Source organism: Chionomys nivalis, chromosome 21 (assembly GCF_950005125.1).
Source record: "Chionomys nivalis chromosome 21, mChiNiv1.1, whole genome shotgun sequence".
Taxonomy (NCBI): domain Eukaryota; kingdom Metazoa; phylum Chordata; class Mammalia; order Rodentia; family Cricetidae; genus Chionomys; species Chionomys nivalis.
Window position 1 is genome coordinate 39259256 of NC_080106.1, and position 21272 is coordinate 39280527.

Here is a 21272-nt window from a genome sequence, read left to right on the forward strand (position 1 = left end):
AAAGGTTTAAGTGTATTGTTTCTTTCTTGAACTCGCAAAGAGTTGACAAGAACATATGCCTTTTTATGTGTGTGTTTGCATGTGTACATGTGTGGAAGCCAGGAACTTAGAGTAGTTGGTTCTCTCCTCCCATTATGTGTGTCCAGAACTGAACTCAGATTGTTAGCCTTGGCTGCAAGCACTTTTACCCACTGAGCTTCTTGATGGCCCTGAATATATGCCTTTCAAAGAAAAACATGACTTGTGACATTATTAGACCTTATTGGTATTGTTAGATATGATACCTGATAAAGACACTTTTAGATAACAAGTATTGTGGAAAAATTTAATTCTATTTTAGGCAAGACATAGCATCTTTTTGTGGCAGCCTGAATAAGATGCCCCACATATTCCGGGGCATTTGTATACTTAGTCCCCAGTTGATGAGGAGACTCCGAGGTGAGGCACTGTCAGAAGTGCCTCACTAGGAGCAGGTTCTGAGGTTTCAAAGCCTCCTGTCACCCTGTGTGCCCTCTCTGCTCGTGGTCTGAGATTTAAGCCCTCAGTTGTTTCTGTCACCATACCTGGGGCTTGCTGCACACTTTTCCACCATGATGGTGACAGACTATTATCCCTCTGGAACCATAAACCAAAATAAAGCTTTCCTTCTATTAAGTAACCTTGGTCATGCTGTTTCATCACAACAATGAGGATGTAACTGAGACACAAGGTGGCACCAAGGACTGGGCTATTGCTGTAACAGACCTGACCACACTGTTATTTTTATTTTTGATGACTGTTAAATGTAGGCCCATATTTCTACATGGTGTGACAGCCAGGTTCTCGGGCCATGGTTGGTATCTGAAGCAGTCAGGTACCCTTCCAAACAGGCTGTGCTACCCTAACAAAAGCTCCTTGCTTTGTAATTATGTAGATGCCTGAGAAGAGAGGTCAATTCCAAGCTAGCGACAGAGCTGCAGATGTGACTGTAGTCCTGCTACCACGGAAACAGAATGTTAATGAACTTCCACCTCAGTTTACCTTGGGGGATAAAAGGTGTTCAGATAATAAAGGCGGGTGATCTTCAGGATTTGAATGAACCCTGAGACTCCCTTCCGATATTGCTGTGTGAACTGTGTCTCAATTATTCCTGCACCTCCACTCCGGTCCAGAGGGGAAAAAATAGTTTATGTTGGGGCATCAGACCCTGTCAGTTAAAGAACCTAGAAATTTAGAGTAGGAAATCAGCAGAACACAATAAACAGAATCAAGGTACCATTCTGGTAGGAGCTTGGAAGACAGGGCTGAGAGCTATGAAGAAGACTGTGGAGACCCAACTCAAGAAGTTTTAGAAGAAAACAATATTAGCAACAGGGCTAGAGGACTGTTTTTGATATTGGTAAAAAGTGTGGCTCTTTTTTGCCCACATTCTAAGAACTTTCCTGGGGCTAAATTAAGAAGTAATGGACTAACTTCTTTGGTAGAGGAGATTTCAAGACAGTTTAGTATTGCCTCCATCACACGGTTACTAGTAATTATACTTATGCAGGATTACAATGAAGAAAGAGCAAGGGGGACAGAAATACAAAAATGTAGTGTGGAGAGAAAAGGGCCACTGGAAAGCTTAATGGTACAGCCAAGGCTTGCTAGAAGAAAGACGGACACTGTTAAATTGGTGTCATTAAGGACGGGTCAAATCTGCACTGGAATAAAGGAAAGGGCCTCCTCAGGGCAAGATCCCACTCAGCTAAGCTTCCAAGCTGTGAAAGGAGAAGACACAAGGAATTTTTTGCTCTTAGAAAGGAACAACAAACAAAATCCACTGCAAATGTGATTCAAGGGGCCCGGGTACATCACAAGCTGCAGCTGAACCCAAACTGTTGTTCACAAGGTCTGGCTTTATAGTCATGAGAGATACATGAATAAAGAGGTTGTAGAACCCTCCTCCATGGATTCAGAGAACCATTGAGACCAGACACATGACAGGAGAGTCCCTGAATGAAGTCCCTGAGAGGGCAAGAGGCCTTGAAAGGCCATTCACGAAGCTGTGAAGTTGAAGCCTGAGTTTCAGTGGAGACTCTAAAATGTTGAAGATGCCAGAGTTGTGGGATATCTGCCAAGGAGAGCTGCACATAGGGCACAGAACCAGCCTAGGAGCATTTATAAGTGTGTTGCAGGCAGCAAAGCTGGAGGGACAGAGCCATCTAAGTCCTGACACTAGATATGAAGTTAGACATTCTGGTGTTTGACCTGCTGAGTTTGCTTCAGTATTTCCTCACAATGCCCTAATCCCTCTCCTACTGGAAGGGTAATATGTATTCTCTGCCATTGTATGTTGCAATTATGTAAATAGTTTTTCAATTTTACAAGGCATTATAGTTAAGAGATTTCCTTGAGTCTCAAGAAATCGCGATCTTTGGACTTTAATATTGTTTTGATTGAAAGATGAAGGGAATGTTTAAATTGAACTGGATGCATTTTGCATTATGACATGGCCATGAGTCACTGGGGTCTGCAGAGTAGAATGTTGTAGTTTGAATAAGATGTCCTCCATATTCTTGGGCATTTGAAGACTTGAGCCCCAGTTGGTGGTGCTGTTTGGGGAGGCTTAGGAGATGTGGCCTTGCTGGAGGAAGTGTATCACTGGGGGTGGGCTTGGAAGTTGCAAAGCCTCCTGCCATCCCCAGTGTGCTCTTGCTGTTTCCTTGTAGCAGGCTTTCTTTGGGGCCACCAGCCAGCTCCCAAATCATGACACAGAGACTTCTTACCAATTATGAATGCTTGGCCTTATCTAGCTCTTATAACTTAATTTAACCTGTTTCTTTTCATCTATGTTTTGTCTTGGGGCTTTTAACCTTCCTTTCATTCTGTATATCCTACTCCGTGTCTGTCTGTCTGTCTATCTGGTGGCTGCCTGGCTCCGGCATCTCCTTCTCTTTCTCCCTCATTCTCTCTTCTCTCCTCCCACTTATTCTGTCTGCCAGTTCCACCTATCCCTCTACTGCCTAGCTATTGCCTGTTCAGCTTTTTATTAGACCAATCAGGTGCCTTAGGCAGGCAAGGTGAAATAGCAACACATCTTTGCATAATTAAACAAATGCAGTAGAAACAAATGTAATACATCTTTGCCTAGTTAATGTTCCACAATATGTCCTGCTTGTGGTTTGAGATGTGAGCACTCAGCTGTTATTGCCACCATTCCTAGTGCTTGCTGCTATGCTTCACCACCATGGTGATGATGAACTCTTATCTCTTTCAAACTGCAAACCCAAATAAACCCATCTATAGGCTCCCTTGGTCATTGTGTTTGATCACAGCAATAGCAAAGTAACTAATACACTACTCATCTCCAGGTTTTATACATGAAACTAAGCAAATGAAATAGTCAACAAATCTAATTTCATATTACCATATATACATTGTCTTTACATTGTTTGTCACTGTGATGGCTAATCTCAACTGTCACCTTGATGGGACTCTGGGCATGCCTGTGAGAAACCAGCCTGTGAGAAACCAGCCTGATCCAGTTAATTGAGAAAGTAAGGCCTGCCCACTGTGAGTGGCATCATCCCCTGGTCTATGATACTGCTCTGTATAAATAAGATGAGCTGAGCACAAGCATTCTCTGCTGTCCCCACTTCTTGATTTGGGGTGTGATGTGACCACTACTTCAAGCTCCTGATGCCCTGACTTTCTCACCTAAAATGTGAGCCACAGCTCCTGAAGCTCCTTTTGCCACAGTATTTTATCCCAGCAGAAGAGAAGTATTTGTGATGCGCATTCTTCTAAACAGTCTTGCCTTCTACTAGAGCATGTGGCTTATAAGACATGGCCAAGAGGTCTACTTGGAATTTGCAACTTCAGATGATGATATCTTTGTATGAGTGATGCCTTTCCCTTCATGTGATTGCCCTGCAATAAATGAATTGTTGCAGTACTGATTTTGTTATGAATGCCCGACCTTAGCTTGGCTTTATTTCCAGCCAGCTTTTCTTAACTTATATTATCCTGTCTATCTTTGGCCTCTGGGCTTTTACCATTCTCTCTCTTTTTTTTTAAAATATTTATTTATTATGCATACAATATTCTGTTTGTATGTCTGCAGGTCAGAAGAGGGCGCCAGACCTCATTACAGATGGTTGTGAGCCACCATGTGGTTGCTGGGAATTGAACTCAGGACCTTTTGAAAAGCAAGCAATGCTCTTAACCACTGAGCCATCTCTCTAGCCCCTTTTACCATTCTTTATTTCTGTATATCTTTCTTTCCTTCTTACTCCATGTCTAGCTGTGTGGCTGGTCCCTGATGTCCTCCCCTTTTTCTCGTTCCTTAATCTTCCTTTTTTTCTCTCTTTTCCTCTTCTGTTTATTCTCTCTGCCTGCCAGCCCTGTCGATCCTTTCTCCTGCCTCGCTATTGGCTGTTTAGCTCTTTATTAGACCAATTAAATGTTTTAGGAAGGCAAAGTAACACAGCTTCACAGTTAAAAAAATGCAACATAAAAGAATGCAACTCATCTTTGCATCATTAAACATTTGTCCACAGCATAAACAAATGTAACACATCTTCAACTAATTCTCCACAACAGTTAGGTAGGAAGATGGCTCAGTTAGGTAGACAGTGAGATGGCTCAGGGGTAAGGGTGCCTTTTGCCAAGTCTTGTAGATGTGTTAAATTCCAGGGACCACATGGTGAGGGTGAGAAATGACTCCCAAGCTGTCTGGCCTCCACATGTGCTGCATGGAGTGCATTGCATCTGACCCCCTCCCCATTCACATTCACACAAAAAATAAACAAAAGCTTTGAAAATGTGAGACTGAAGAATGAATGACACCGTGCAAATGGTGTTAAATGATTGCCCATTTTCACTAATGAGACAGGTCATCACACAGAAGCCACTAACTATGTCCTTAGGTGTCATGGAAGGCGAGTTCCACATTTCTTTTTAAAAGTCTCTTATCCAGTAGCATGCCTATATACGAAACATGAAAGAAGGAGCTGTGCTACACAGAGAAGCCAGCAAACAGGTGGTCAGAAACACAGGAGAGCAAAGTCCTTGGGTCTAGGGCTGGTCACCAGGAGACTGTAAAGGAAAGCAGTCAGGAACAGAGCCCTCCACTCACCTCTGGGCATGGCCAGCATCCAGAATAGGAGGTAACTGGGAAGGACAGATCTGTGCACAGAAACCGGTGATGTTCATACTACTAAAGCACAAAGCGTTCTGAAAGCCATGATAGAGAAAAGACTTCAGAATCTACTGAGGGATATAGTACAATCTTTCTGTATATAAGCTTCTCAAGTAACAAACATTTCTCGTATAGCTGTGGCCTGGTGAGTTCTGACACTGCTGAGGCTGAGGAGGCTTTTTATAGACACTCTCTCATTGAAATGATCAGAACAGGGTGTGGCTCAGTGGAGAGGGCTTTGCTTTGCATGCTGGGAGACCCTAGGTTAAATTCCCCAGCAATGTAAACAAACCAACAACACTGCCAATTTTGAGTCCCCTAAAACAATCTGAATGTTAAGAATGCACATCACTAGACTTATTAGTTTCAGGCAAGGAGAATTTAGTTATTGTCATTTGTAGTTATTTATGTGAAGGCAATTAGTAACCCTCAAAAACCTTGCCAGAATAATACAAAAAATTACTAACTCAAACCTAAAATACAACTAATTCTACTTTTAAAAAGATTTTAACTCACATGTACATGTATGTATCTATGTGTGTGTTGGGGGGTGATATGTGCACATGTCAGGTGTATGCCAGTGCCTGCAGAGGCCAAAGAGGGCATTGGATCCCCACAAGATGTAGTTAAGGCAGTTATAAGCAACCCAACCTAGAGTTGGGTAACAGTTAGTAGGACACCAATAATCACAAAGAAAATACCCTACAGCCTGATTTTATGGAAGCATTTTCTCAATCGAGGTTCCCTCCTTTCAGATGACTCTAGCTTGTGTCAAGTTGGCATAAAACTAGTCAGGACAACTGACCCTTTGTCAACTCAACACACAAGTATATTATGGTTAAACCATAGCCTTTACTTTCTTGTTTGTCCCTAAGATTACACATTATATCAAAATCACAATATAAAATATTTTTACAAACTTTAAGTCTCAGTCTTTACAAAAATCCAAACTTTCCTTTAAAATTTCTTTGAAAATTAGTCTTTTAACTGTGGGTTCCTGTGAAATCATAAATATGTTCTTATTTCAAGAGGGAAGAACCAGAGCACAGTCACAATTTGAACAAGCGAAAAGCAAATTTCCAAGATGTAAATCACACAATGTCCAATTATCTGAGACTCGTACATGATCTTCCAGGCTCCTCCAAGGAGCTTGGCTCACTTCTCCAGCTCTGCCCTCTGTAACACAAAGAGCGAGTCTTTTATTGGCTACGTTCCAAACTGCTGCTGTTCTTGGTGGCCATCCCATGATACTGGCTTCTCTAAAATGGTGGGGTCTCTTGTCCAACTGGGTTCTACTTTCACCAATATTTCTCCTAGGCTCTCTTCAGGGACTCCACCTCTGCCACACTGTGCCAAGACCCAGCTGCTCTCCATGACCCCTTCATGCCTTTGAAACAGGTAGTACCTGGCGGACACTTAACAACCAAGTTCAGCTGCCAGACCAAGGTAAAACCTTGATCACCCGAGGAACACAGCCTGTATGTACTGACTCTGATGAAACAGTTTCCAGGAGATTTCATCTCAATGATGTTAGCCCCTTCTTGATCACAACTAATTCTTCAGCCCCAGCTGACCAGCACCCATTGTCTCAGAAAGCAAAGGTTTTACTTTAATGGTCCTCTTGTCATGTTAATCACAGCCAACTCTTCAGCTTCAGCTGACCAGACACCACAGATTCTTCACACAGAAGACCCAGGAGAGTCTTCGCTTTCCTCTGAAACTTCATAAGCCAGGCCTCCACCATCTGCATTGCTCTCAACATTCTTATCTTCCAAGTCCCCACAGAAAAGCTCACCAAGCTTTGAATACTCAATGGCCTTTGCAGGCCAAAGTTCCAAGGTCCTTCCACAATCCTCCCCAAAACAACATGCAACACCATGACCAAAAGCAACTTGGGGAGGAAAGGGGTTATTTCACTTACACTTCCATGTAACAGTTTATCATCAACTTGGGGAGGAAAGGGGTTATTTCACTTACACTTCCATGTAACAGTTTATCATCAAAAGCCATCACCACAGGACTCAAGCAGGGCAGGAACCTGAAGCGGAAGCTGACGCAGAGGCTGCTGCTTACTGGCTTGCTCCCTGTGACTTGCTCATCTGCTTTCTTATAGAACCCACGACCTCCAACCCAGGGTCGTACCACCTACAATGGTCTGGGCCCTCCCACATGAATTACTAAATAAGAAAATGCTCTACAGGCGTGCCTACAGCCTGATCTTATAAAGGTATTTTCTCAGTTGAAGTCTTCCTCTCAGATGATGTGGTGGTTTGAAAGAAAATGGCACCCAAAGGGTGTGGCAACATTAGGAGGTGTGGTCTTGTTGGAGGAAGTGTGTCACTGTGAAGATGAACTTTGAGGTGTAGTATATGCTCAAGATACTGCCCAGTGCCTCAGACCACTTCCTGTTACCTAGATGAAGCATGCTCAGCTCCTTCTCCAGCACCATGACATCACATCCTATCACCATGACAATGGACTGGACCTCTGAACTGTAAACTACCTCATTAGATGTTTGCCTTTATAAGAGTTGCTGTGGTCACAGAAAAAAAATAATGACAGCTTGAATTTTGCAGGAAAATGGATAGAGCTAGAAAACATTATTTTGAGTGAGGTAACCCAGACACAGAAAGAAAATTATCACACATACTCGCTCATAGGTGGTTTTTAAACATAAAGCAAAGAAAGCCAGCCTACAAACCACAATCCCAGAGAACTTAGACAACAATGCGGACACTAAGAGAGACTTACATAGATCTAATCTACATGGGAAGTAGAAAGTAGAAAAAGACAAGATCTCCTGAGTAAATTAGGAGCATGGGGACCTTGGGGGAGGATTGAAGCAGGGAGGGGAGAAGCAGGGAGGGGAACAGAGAAAAATGTAGAGCTCAATAAATATCAATAAAAAAAAGTTGCTGTGGCCGTAGTGTCTCTTGACAGCAAGAGAAACCCTGACTGAGTCTATAGCTTGTTTCAAGATGACATAAAACTATCCAGCACACATCAGAAATAAACCAAGCTAGACCTGGTAGCACAGGTATATAATCCCTACTACTTGGAGGGCTGAGGCAGGGTGATCACCAGTTCAATACTTGACTGAGCTATAGAAGAGTTCAAAGGCTGTAGGCGGAGTTTTTCATAGGGATCAGCTCTATTCCACCTGCTGCTCCCAAATAACCACACAGAGACTTAATATTAATTATTAATTCTCAGTCCATTGCCTAGGCTTCTTTTTAGCTAGCTCTAATAAATTAACCCATTTCTGTTCATCTATGTGCTGCCCCAAGGCTTGTGCACCTCATCCTGCTCACTCTGTATCTCATGACAACTCTTCCTGACTCCCGAGACTCCACTCTTCTTCCCAGCATTCTCTCTGCTCCCATCAAATCCTGTCTAGCTATCAGCCAATCAGCTTTTTATTAACAATGAGAGCAACACAGCTTCACAGTGTACAGAAGGATTATCCCACAGCAGACACCAGCACAGAGTACTTAGTGAGACTCAGTATCAAAATAAAAAGTAACAAAAGGGCTGAGGATAAAGTGTGATGGTAGAATACTTAATTCGCAAGCAAGACAGCTATAGGCTCAATCTCTACTACACTCCCCCCAAAAGAAATAAATCAAAAAAATTTAATCATTGGACTTCTGCCTCAACTAAGTGGTTGGACACAGTATGTAAAATAACGTGGGAGAAATAAGCAGAGGCTTAAGGAATGAGATAATATGTTGGGAAACTAATAGGAAATATAATACGTTAGGATGGAAGACTGAAACTTGGTGTCCGACCCTATTCAGGAAATAGTGGAAACAGATCAAATGGAGGTAAAGATTTTCCATGATGATACAGTGTAAACTACCAGTATTTAGTTGTGGTGGATTTGTCTTATGTTTTCTGTTCGCTTTGTTTTTAAGGAGCTATCGGTCTCCTTTGGAAACATGAAGAAAAGCTACAACTTTTGTCAAAGAAACGTAGTCCCACTTAAGTAAAAATAAGGTGTTCTAAATCTTTTCAAACTCCATTCAGAGTCAGGCAACCCTTAATTTGAAAATGAGGGGAAAGAGCCGGGCGGTGGTGGCGCACGCCTTTAATCCCAGCACTCAGGAGGCAGAGGCAGGCGGATCTCTGTGAGTTCGAGGCCAGCCTGGTCTAGAAGAGCTAGTTCCAGGACAGGAACCAAAAGCTACGGAGAAACCCTGTCTCGAAAAATCAAAAAAAAAAAAAAAAAAAAAAAAAAAAGAAAAAGAAAAGAAAATGAAGGGAAGGAGGCGCTCCAAACTGGACAAACGCCTTCAGTACAATATATGGAGCAAGAACCTGAGAGAAGAACTTGAAGGTAACATCTGCTAAGGGACACTATATATAGATAAATACCGTTCATAAAAATACGAGCCACATCTGTGACGTTAGGATCCACAAATAAACTAGTAACAGATGAAATGGCCAAAATATTAGCAGTCCAGCATTTACTCTTGGTCAAAATTTTCATGCTTTCTCAAAATCGAGTGTGCACTGAACATTTATGACACATTTAGGGTAACTAACTGCCCTAAACTGCCTGGGGTTGACGGTCTTTCTGGGACACAGCCACTCCGGTGCTAAAACTCATATTAGAACAGCCGCACTTCACGTGCTCTATATCCATAATCACTGTACCGTCCAGGGGAGCACGGCCATCCATCAGGCATGGTGCAGAGCAGTCTACACAGACGGACCTTCATAGCACACCTAAGACACATGCACTTTCAAAGCAGTCTACACAGATGGACCTTCATAACATACCTAAAAGACACATGCTGTTTCAAAGCTGCAGATGGAAAGTCAGATACGGGTGAAATCTATCACCCAAGTCACAGAACTCAAGCCAGAACAGGGAGCACTCCAGTGACAAGAACAGGGCCTAAGATAAAAATGTTAGGAAGGGAGGGGCAGTGGCGGCGCCGCCTTTAATCCCGGCACACGGGAGGCAGAGGCAGGTGGATCTCTGTGAGTTCGAGGACAGCCTGGTCTACAGAGGTAGTTCCAGAACAGGCTCCAAAGCTACAAAGAAACCCTGTCTCGAAAAACTAAAAACCAAACCAAAACAAAACAAAATGCTAAGAAGGGACAAGTTGAGATGAGAGGGTAGAAAGGTTGAAAAAGAGATCCCTAGGAAAATGGGAACAGGAAAGGCCCGGCAAGGAGGAGGCCACTAGGGGTGGAGAAAACGGGTAGCATAAAGTGTAAAGAAAAACACTCAAAAGTTAACTGCGCAGTTTAGGCATGAGCAGGAGGAAAATAAATGACTAGATTTATAGCGTTTCAACTGGAAAACAAGTTGAAACTGACAGGAGGCCGGCCAGTTGAAAGAAAAGAAAGGGAACAGGGTGAAAGGTGGGTGGGGGAAGGGAGAAGGGAGGGGCCTGGGAAATAAACAGCACTGGCCTATGGCCCTGAAGGGGACCAGGACTCAGATTAGATTTTTAACAGCAACAGGCAGGTAATCAACAGCACAGAGTTCCTACCCCTGTCCGTGAGTTATCCAGCTCGCTAACGGTCACTGGTTAAAAGCGTCACTCCCCCTTTCCAAGTGAGGAGACACAGCCGTGCACGCAGGTCGCCAGGGCGCGGGCGGGGAGGCCTCGGGTGCCCGACCTACCTGTGCAAAGGTGGCAGGTCCTGCGAGTCGCTGGCCGGGTCGGGCGTGTTGGGGATGACTCCTAGGATGGTGCTCTGCAAAGACGTACCCTTGAGCAGGCGGCTCCGCACGAGCTGCAGGTTGCGGGCCGTGTCCACACTCGTGCGCATAGTGGAACCGGGCAGTAACACACCCTCGTGGGTCAGCAGCAGCGGAAGGCGATTGGGGATCTGGATGGGGCTCACGGACGACATGGCGACGGCTCTTAGCACCCGGGCGGTCAGGAGGACTCCCGCTGAGAGCTCTGAGCGCCCTATGCCAAGGCCACCGGAGAGCGCACCACGGAGAGCTCACTACTGCCCGCCCCCAGGCCGGAGTGCTAACGCTTCCGGCCCCGCCCCCTGTCCTCGGCCCCGCCCCCTCCCCTGGCCTCTAGGCTCAAGCCTCGCCGCATGGGCCCCGCCCCCAGGCCCATGTGCCACCACTTCCGGCCCGCCCACAACCCTCCCAGAGGCCCGAGCGACTAGGCTTCCGGCCCGCCTCCAGGCCAAAGCGTACGACTTCTGGCCCCGCCCCCAGGCCTGGGTTTCGGGCAGCACCCCTAGGCTGGTTCCTACCCCGAACACCTCGGCTTCCGGCTAGCCCAGAGGTATGGTGGGCCCCTGGACCCAAACTCTGCCGCTGCGTTCTGCTCTTCTCTCTAAACCTGCGGTGCCAGAAGTTAAGAAAGAAATCGGTGTGCAGCCAGCGTGAATTGTGCCTACATTTAGACTCGACAGGAATGTTGAGAAGGATCATCGTATTTGAAGGGTGTACCCTAGAAATATTTTGTAACCTGTCGTTGAATAGATTTTAGATTGTAACAAGTTTCATACACCTTTCACCCGGTTTTCCCTGTTGCGTTACACAATCGGGGTTCATGACCAAAACCAGGAAGTTAGTATTACCATTTCCTAATCCGCAGACCTTCCCTTCTGGGTTTTCCTATTGTCCTTCATTTTTCACTTTGCCTATCTCTAGATCTCTTAAACCGGGGGCATTGCTTCAGTTTCGCTTTATCTTATTAGGATGTTAAACAGATACTTTAAAGGAATTATATAGAGATGGCTCTTCATTTAAAAATCATTTCACATGATATAGAAACCCTGAAGCTTCAGAGAAATCCAGCATTATTGTCATTTGCAGATGAGGTAAATTCCAGAGAGGCCAACTAGTCACTCTTAATAAAGCAGTTCAGCGAAGGATGAAGTTGGTTTCTTCTAAGCAGCCTTACTGATCGACTGGTGTACAGTGAACTGTAGATATTAATAGCATATGATTTGATAGCGTTTGACGTGTGTGTAGCCTAATGGAGCAGTCACCTTGGTAAAGATAGAAAACAGCCATTATCTCCTGAATGCCCCTTGCTCTTCTTTATCTCTTCCCTTGAGCCCCAAGGCCCACCCTGGTCTCTGACACCTTGCTGTTACGGTACTGTAAACTTTTTTGTATCTTCTTATATATGAATTTTTTTTTTTTTTGGTTTTTCGAGACAGGGTTTCTCTGTGGCTTTGGAGCCTGTCCTGGAACTAGCTCTGTAGACCAGGCTGGTCTCGAACTCACAGAGATCCGCCTGCCTCTGCCTCCCGAGTGCTGGGATTAAAGGCGTGCGCCACCATCGCACGGCATATATATGAATTCTTTATCAAAAAACATAATTTCTTTATTGATTCTTTGGGAATTTCACATTATGCACCCTAATTCCGTTCACCTCTCAGTTCCTCGTATCCTCCCCTCACCCCTGCAACAGCCTCCAAAAGAAAATTTTTCAAAAAGCAAAGCAAACCAACCAAACAATAAACACCCCTTTTACTCCTCCATTGTTCCCGCCTCTCCGACACCTCTTCATTTGTCCCAGTGGCGGTAGAAGCTACGGTGAGGCGCACAGTTCACCCTTTCGTCCAGTCAGCTTTACTAGCAAATGATCATTGCAATGAGTCACTGGTCTAGTTTATGGCCTCCGATTTCTGGCACCCCACCATCGCTGGATCCCCACTGAAACTTCTCTGGTGTATCCCACGGATGCCCCAAATCATGGAGATCCTTCAGGTATTATTTCATAAGACCAGTCTCTTCATGAGCTGCAGCAGGTCCTAGATGGGGTAAATGTTAGGATGGGTCAACCCCAGGCTCAGTTGAGGGTCTGGGTGGTAGCTGAGCTGGCCAGTCCAGGATACCCAGGCTACCCACTCAGGTGAGAGTTGGAGGCGGGTCCCCTATGCCCAAGAGTCAGGGTCAGTTCTCTCTCACCTTTGACCTTTGATGTGGGGGGCATCTATCCGGAGTTTATTGGCGGGGGGAGCTCTACTGTGCGGATTGGGGCCAGCTCTCTTGCTACAGTGTCCAGTGGGAGGCAGGGCCAGCTTTCCCTGGGCCAGCAAAGGGTGGAGCCAGCTCATCATGGCCCCCTGATTTCATCACACATGTTTCCTATGGCCACCTGAGGTGACACAGGCTACAGACATCAACACAGACCCCAGCAGGACCTGGACCACAGACCCCATCCAGTACGGCCCTCGGCATCAGCTCGGGCCTAGACGACATCCTGGCTCTGGATGGAAGCACTGGCCACTCAGATCAGGATGAGGCTGGCGGTGGTATGGCCCCTAAAACCCCAACAAGGCCACAGATTGTAGCTCCATTCCAGGGCTTCCATATGACAACATGGTCCTCAACTTCAACACAGACCCCAGCCGTGGTAAAACCATGGACCCAGACATGGTCCTGAGCAGCAGCCAGGTCTGAATGTCACCGTGGCCCTAGGTGGCAGTGCAGGTTACTCAGATCAGCACAGCCCCGTAGCAGTGTAGCCCTTGGACACTAACATGACCCCAGACCTTGGCTTCCACATGGCCTTCAGTGGTAATAGGAGCTTCAGACATCAACACAGACCTAACTGCAGCAGGGCCACGCACCCAGACATGGCCCTCGGTTGCAGCTCTGACCTGAACATTGCCATGGTGTTAAACAGATACTTTTTAAAATTGTTTTGTAAAGAGTCTCAGTTCCAGTGATAGATTCTAGGCTGAGTCGCTGAGGTCTAGAGGGAGAATGAGCTGGTGGCTGATGATTCTGACTGATCTTGATGGACACACAGGTCTGGATCATTCCTCTGGGTGTGTGTGGTGTGGTATATCAGATAGACTGTGAGAGTGATCTGAAGACAAAATGTCAAGTCTCAGGGCCACCAGAGCTTACCTTTCATTAAGAGCCTCACTCAGCTGGAGGGTAGAGGGCCCCTACTCTCTGAGACTCCTGGTGTCTTTTGAAAAATGGTATTGGAGATTGGACCAAGGGCTTTGCACATGCTGGGTATTTTGTTTTGTTTTGTTTTTCCAGACAGGGTTTTGCTAATAGCTGTCAAGCCTGTCCTGGACCTAGCTCTTATAGACCAGGCTGGCCTCGAACTCAAAGAGTCTGCCTGCCTCTGCCTCCTGAGTGCTGGGATTAAAAGCATGCACCACCACTGCCGGGCTCAAGCTAGGTATTTTATTAAGGAATCTCTATGACAATCTTAAAATTCTGGGGCCTATTTTAAAAACTGTTGTTTAATGCTTTTTACCATGCCCACATATCCTAAAATCAACAAACATGTAAGCTAGCTTACTAATCGCTGGACTGATTCTATGTTTAGTAAGTTAGTTATATTTATTTTATTATTTATTTAGTGAGTTAGTTTTTTGGAGACAGAGTTTCTCTGTGTAGCAGCCCTAGATATCCTGGAACTCTGTAGAGCAGACTGGCCTTGAACTCAGAGATCTGCCCGCCTCTGCCTCCCGAGTGCTGGGATTAAAGGCTTGCGCCACCCACCATGCTTGGCTTTATTATTTTCTTGGCTTTCTGATATCCTCCCTTCAAAAAAAAAAAAAACCAATAGAATAAATAAAAGAACCCCAGACCAAATTGCCTAAAAATCAGGGTCTCAGACCTAAAGAGACAGTGACTGGGGTGGGTGAGAGAGGAAACCATGAAGAAATTCAGAACCACTGTCCCAGGCCCCAGGCCTGCATGCCATAGAGAGCAAGGTAAGACTTCACAGCATTACCGTGGGAAAGTGTCAGTGACAACATCTTAAATAAGGGGAAAGGGAGGTACTATACACAAGGAGATGCCACCCCCTCTTTCATCATAAAGAAAACAGAGAGACTGATTGTTTGAAGTAAAGAAAAAAAAAATAGATTTTTACTTAATGGGGAAAACATCTAGAAATGGCAGACTGGCCCCAAAAGGGTCAAGTTAAGTTGCAAGCAGATGGCCTAACGTGGTGAGCTGGGAGGTGCCAACCTTGGGAGCTGCAACCTTCACAGCTCCAGAGATAAAGAATAGGTGGGGGCACAGAAAGAAGAAAGAGCAGCCTGAAGGAAGGCCCAAGGGGTGCTGTCTCCCTGCTGGTGGTAGAACTGGGACTCTGGCATGACAAATTGGCATGCTACTAAAGTAATATATATATCTGTGTGGTGGTGGCGCACGCCTTTAATCCCAGCACTCGGGAGGCAGAAGCAGGTGGATCTTTGTGAGTGAGTTCAAGGCCAGCCTGGTCTACAAGAGCTAGTTCCAGGACGGGCACCAAAGCTACAGAGAAACCCTGTCTCAAAATACCACAAAAAAGAAAAAAAAGAAAAAAGAAAGAAAGAAAGAAAGAAGAAAGAAAAGAAAAGAAAAAAATAAAGCAAACAAAAATTATATTTCAGCTAAAAAGCAAAAGAAACTCTTAATTTACTTCATCTCTAAGACTCTGTCCTTATGGTCTGTCACGTGCTGATTGATGCAAGGAAGATAATGTTCAAGCTTGCCCCTCGAGGATCTTTTCTGGTTCAGCTTTGTTAAATAATGAGCCAAGGTTCTGGCTCAGATCATCCAGGATCCTGGGCTTTTCCTGTGGTCCTAGGCTTTTGCTGGCCATGATTTTGTCCCCTGGCCACTGCCTTCACTTTCGCTGGAGGGTCTTGTGTAGGTTTTCAGCTATACCTTTTGACTCACTCACCTGATCCCTGCTGGGCCTCTCCTCTCCCACCTCTGCTGGTAATTTATCCTCTCCAAGACCTTGCCACGCCTCCCAGGTGTTCACAACCTGGGTCACCATTAGGCTCACCCACACTTTTAACTTCTTTCATTCTGGTGGTTTGAGACAGGGTCTCCTGTGATCCCGGCTGACTTCAAACTTGCTGTGTAGGCTAGAATGGCCTTGAACTCCCAATAAGCCTGCTTCCACCTCTGGAGCGCTGGAATGTACCACCATGGCTATTTCCATCGATACCACGGGAAAGACAACAGTCACACAGGTAGAACAGTACCAGTGCACAGAGACCTTAGGAGCAAGCTGTGAAGGATGTCTTAGTGGAAGGAACACTTAGGCAAAAATCACCATTATTTCTTCTTGATTTTTTTAATTGCTTTGTCTGTGTGTGTGTGTGTGTGTGTGTGTGTGTGTGTGTGTGTGTGATGTGATTGATGTCTGAAAGCATGCCACCACACTTACGCAGAGGTCAGAAGGGAAATTGTAGGAGTCAGTTCTTGCCTTCCACTTAGTTCAGATGGGGTGTCTCTGGTTTCTGTCATGGTGATGCATCCTGCAGGTTAGCTAGCCTGCAAGCTTCTGGGTGATTCTCCTGTCTCTGGTTTCCGTCTGGAAGCAGGAGTGCTGGGATTACAGATGCATGCTGCTCCATCTGGTTTCTTGACTTGCTCAGGTCTTCAGGCTTACACAGCAAGTGCTTGCTTTCCTCGGCTAAGCCATCTTAGCAACACCAAGTGGCCGCCTTGATTAAACAGGGTGCTTGAGGAGCCTGCTCACGATGACTCGTGGAAACTGATGGCCCAAACAAGAAATTTTGACAAGTTTAGTTTTACAATACAAATTATATTGTTAAATAAACTGTAGAGTTTTAATAACTTAGAGTTAAACAAATTGTAATGTAAACAAAGGTGTCTTAGTTAGGGCTTTTGTTTTCTTGTTTTGTTTTTGTTTTTTGAGACAGGGTTTCTCTGTGTAACAGCTCTGGCTGTCCTGGAACTCACTTTGTAGACCAGGCTGGCCTTGAACTTAGAGATCTGCCTGCCTCTGCCTCCTGAGTGCTGGGAATTGAAGGCATAGGCCGCCATGCCCAGCTATGATCTGTAGATTTGAAGCTCACCGCTGTACGGGGGTGACCGTATGGAGGAGGAGGTGTCATGTGCTGCTCTTCCCAGTTGTACCTGTGGTAGTTTCATTGCGCCCTTGACATCAGCCACTGCGGGAATATGCACAAAGGACACACAAAGGCTTGATTATTATTTTGTTAATTATGTGGGTTTAAACAGGAATTAGAGGAAATGTTCTTTTTTTAATATTTTATTTATTTATTATGTGTACAATATATGTACACATAATATATGTGTACAATGCATCAGATCGCATTTCAGATGGTTGTGAGCCACCATGTGGTTGCTGGGAATTGAACTCAGGACCTTTGGAAGAGCAGGCAATGCTCTTAACCACTGAGCCATCTCTCCAGCCCCCAGAGGAAATGTTAATATGAATTAAATTCACAAACTTGTTGTGTATAGCTGCCACACGGTGAGTAGCTGCAAGGCGACTTCCAGGCTCAGGAACTATTCTGCGATTCCTAGGGTTATTGACAAACAAGTTCAAATACAACCAGCATGTGTCTTTGGCATTTCGCTTTTCTCTTTAATTAATAAGGGAAAGCAAACTTTCGAGCAGCCCTGAAATTTGACTGCACACACCGACTGTGAGAAACAGTCTCGACTGTCAACGTGCTGTGCTTGAGAAGAGAGAAACTCGGCTGAGGAATTGTCTCTATCAGATTGGCCTTTGAACATGTCTGTGGGGGCATTTTCTCCATCGCTGATTGGTGTAGGAGGGCCCAGCACACTGTAGGTGGTGCCACCCCTGGGCGGGTGGACCTGATACAAGGAAGGTGGCTGAGCAAGCCAGGAAAAACAAGTCAGTAAGCAGGGTTCCTCCATGACCTCTGCCTCAGTTCCGGCCTCCAGCTTTGTGCCTTGCGTTTCTGCATTGGCTTCCCTCAACCACCACCTCAACCTCCAGGCCAAATAAACCCGGTCTCCTCAAAATGTTTTTTTCGTCAGCCTTTTATTACAGCAACAAAGAAGCAAACTAGGGCACTGACCCGTGGCTTGTAGATTAGTTACAGACACCTTGGTCAATGCCAAGGATGCAGTAACTTGCCAGGGTGCATGACTTGCAATCTGGGCTTTTTCTGCCTTCATCCCTCACCTCTTTCTGGCCCATGAGAGTCTTTGTGACTAAACCTCGCAACAATATGGCAGCAGGGTCTCAGTGGGTTGCAGCATGTCAGTATTTGTCTCAGTGTGTTCATGACCCAGGCTTCACATGTAACTGGAAAACTGAGCCCCCTGCTCCGAATCTTAATCACTCTTACCCAAAACGGTCTTTTCCCACCATGCCCTTAAGGGGCACATTCCACCCTTATGCAGCAAGTAAATGTAGCCTAGTGCCACAGGAGGGAAGTCCATTTCCACAAGCAAAGTCTACTAGAGCTTTTGTGAGCTGTTGAAGGAAAGAGGAGAAGATAAAGTTAGAGAATCGTCTCTCAAAGCAGTGTGTGAGTTTTTACTTGCAGCATAACCCAATCTGAATGTCAAAACCTGTATTTGGATTCCAGGACTTAACTCATAATTGCGAAGGCTCCAATGGCAGGTGAAGATAGCAGATTCCTTGTAGCCTAGGCAAGCCTCCTGCATCATCCTCTTTAGTTCTGAGACAGCAGGCTGTAGCACAAATTCTAATTGGTCTTAATAATAAAAACCCAGGTCAGATATTAGGGGATGAAAGCTGAAAGATCAGAGAAGCCGAGCAGCCAGCCACTAGTTCTTACCTCTACGAAATCATCAGACCAAATCGGTGATCCTGTCTCTATGAAACCTCAGACCGAATCCTGAACTCCTGTCTCCTCCTGTCTTATATTCCTCTCTCTGTCCAGTCATACCACTTCCCTTCTACACCTCCCAAATTCTGGGATTAAAAGTGTGAGCCTTCACCCCTTGGTTTTGCCTCTCTTTTAGACAGAGTCAACCTTGTGCAGCCTACGGTGGCCTTGAACTCACAGAGATCCCTTTGCCCCTGATTTCCAGGGATTAAAGGTGTGTACCACCACTGCCTGGCCTCTATGGCTAACTAGTATGGCTAGCGCAGCACTCCGATCTTCAGGCAAACTTTATTTATTAAAGCACAAATAAAATATCACCACAAGCAGACTTTCCACCAGGCCTGGCAGAGAAGATGGCTTTCTGAATAGGCCTATGGTGAGTCAAAGGTGACACAAAAGATTGAAGTCTGGGAGCAAAGTGGCGAGGGTAACTAAAGAAAGCTAAGTGACTGCCCCTTGAGGCAGTCACCAAGGCCAAGCACGTTCCCACTAGAGAGGAGTAGATGGTGCTATGGCAATGACATGTAAGTTTTCATGAGTAAATGAATCATAATGCCTTCTTATGATACATTTCCGTGTTTTGTGCGTATCTGACTATCTGACCCTCTTTTATTCTGTATCTATGCATGAACCATCTGTTCCATTTATTTATTTGTCTACTTATAACACATATCTGTAAAATCATTACCAGCGTAGCAACTTGGGCCATTGATCTATTTCCCTCTAACGGCTACTGTTCTCAAACTGACTAATCCAGGCTCACCTAGGAGACAAACCTTGGGCAGATCTACAGGAAAGTCTCAGGGCTGGGCTGAGGTGGAAAGATCCACCTGGCGTGTGAGCAGTACCATCTCTGAGAATTCTGGACTAAATGAAAAGAGCGCAGGCAATGGAGCGCCAGTGTTCATCTCCCTCTGCTCCGGAGGACACAGTGTGGCCGAGTCTCACATTTCTCCTGCTTCATCTTCCCCACCTTTGTGGCTGTGTCTCCTCACACTGTAAGCCAGAATATCCCTCTCTTAAGTTCCTTTTTGTTATGTGTTTGGTGACAGACTTCAAAGCTACAGAGAAACCCTGTCTTGAAAAACCAAAAAAAGTAGGGGGGCACCTGGAGACTCTCAGGGAACACATAAGTGGCCAAAGAAGAGGCCGCTGTGACTCGAGCAGAAGGTGAGAGGCTGGGAAAAGGACTCCAGAGCCTGCCTTTCCATGGCTCCACTGTTGGTCTACAACCTTTAGATTTTTATCTTGCACCTCTTCAGAGCCTGAAAGAGCAAGATGTATTTGTCCAGCGTCAAATCAGATCTGTCGCCAAGCTTATAGTCCTACTGGGCCTGTCCATCAGCTACTGGGACCCAAATCAGCACACCAGCCTTGCTTGGTGGGGACCTGGCTGAACTGAGCCAGCACCTGCTGATTGATGCTACCAGACGATGTTAATGTTTCTCTCTGTTCTGCTTTTCATTTTTAGATCATGGTCTTGTTCTTAAGACTTTTTTTCTCTGCCCAAATGCAGTAAAGTTATACCTGAGAAGAATAACGTCTTTTAAAGTTAAAGCAGCTAATTACACTGCATTGAGCTGTCTATTGAGAAAAATTCCGTGACTTGAACTAAATGTTTCGATGTGTAGACTTAAAATCACCACCAGCAACAACAAATGCATATTTGATATTGCTTCTCCTGTATGGAGAATGGCCTATTCTGCTATTAAGAAAACCTCATTGACTTTATTTTTTGTGTGTGACTTTTTCAAGTAGGCGCAAAGTAAAAATGGCTTAAAAGAACTGTGTTGTACAAATGGCACCCAACACAAACTTTTTTAAAATTAGTAAGACATTTGTTTTAAGTTGCATTTTGACTTTTTTCATAAGGATGTATATTGTGTGTTTAACCATCATTACCTAATGTTAAATACTGCAGTGTAATTTGCCATTGGTCTATATTCTCAGCCTTCAGTGTTTTGAGACAGGGTCTCTTCATGTATCTCAGGCTGACCTCTTACTCTGGATCCTCCCCTCACTTCTCCTTTTCCTCCTGAGTGCTGAGATCTTAGGGATGGGCCACTGTGAGCTGGCTATTCCATCGCTGGGAGACCTGCCTGTCAGAGATGACAGCATTTAGAACCAGGAGGGACCTGCATCCTGGGGTCCTCCTGTGCCTGTCTGTCTTCCTTTTATGGACACAGCTGAGGATATAAAGTGTGCAAAGAGCTGTGGGTCTCTTCCTGTGGCACCAGGCCACCTGAGAAGCGTTCCCTGACAGTGGTGGTCGTGTGATGGACCAGGATCTTACAGTTCAGGACTGAGGACAGCACCACCTGTGCTGACCATTGTTATGCATTTGTCTTTTTCTAGAAAAACAAGTGTAGGTGTAGGACACAGACTCAACAAAAATATCTCTTGCCAGGGTAGAGGCATGGGGATTTTAGTAAAGAATATGAAGATGTGAATGAAAATAATAAATGGAAAAACATACATTAACATCATTAACACGATACAAGGAAATGAACAGGCTACTTGAAGGTCATGGGCTACGCTCTTG

General features: G+C 45.2%; 1 protein-coding gene across 1 annotated transcript in view; it reads right to left on the reverse strand.

The window, feature by feature from the left end:
• Positions 1–11145, reverse strand: part of Lonp2 (lon peptidase 2, peroxisomal) — an 86764-nt gene extending 75619 nt beyond the window's left edge. The window contains exon 1 of the mRNA XM_057753224.1: positions 10800–11145. Coding sequence (XP_057609207.1) covers positions 10800–11032 — 233 coding nt within the window. The 5' untranslated portion in view covers positions 11033–11145. The remainder of the gene's footprint in view (positions 1–10799) is intronic.
• Positions 11146–21272: the final 10127 nt, after the last annotated feature.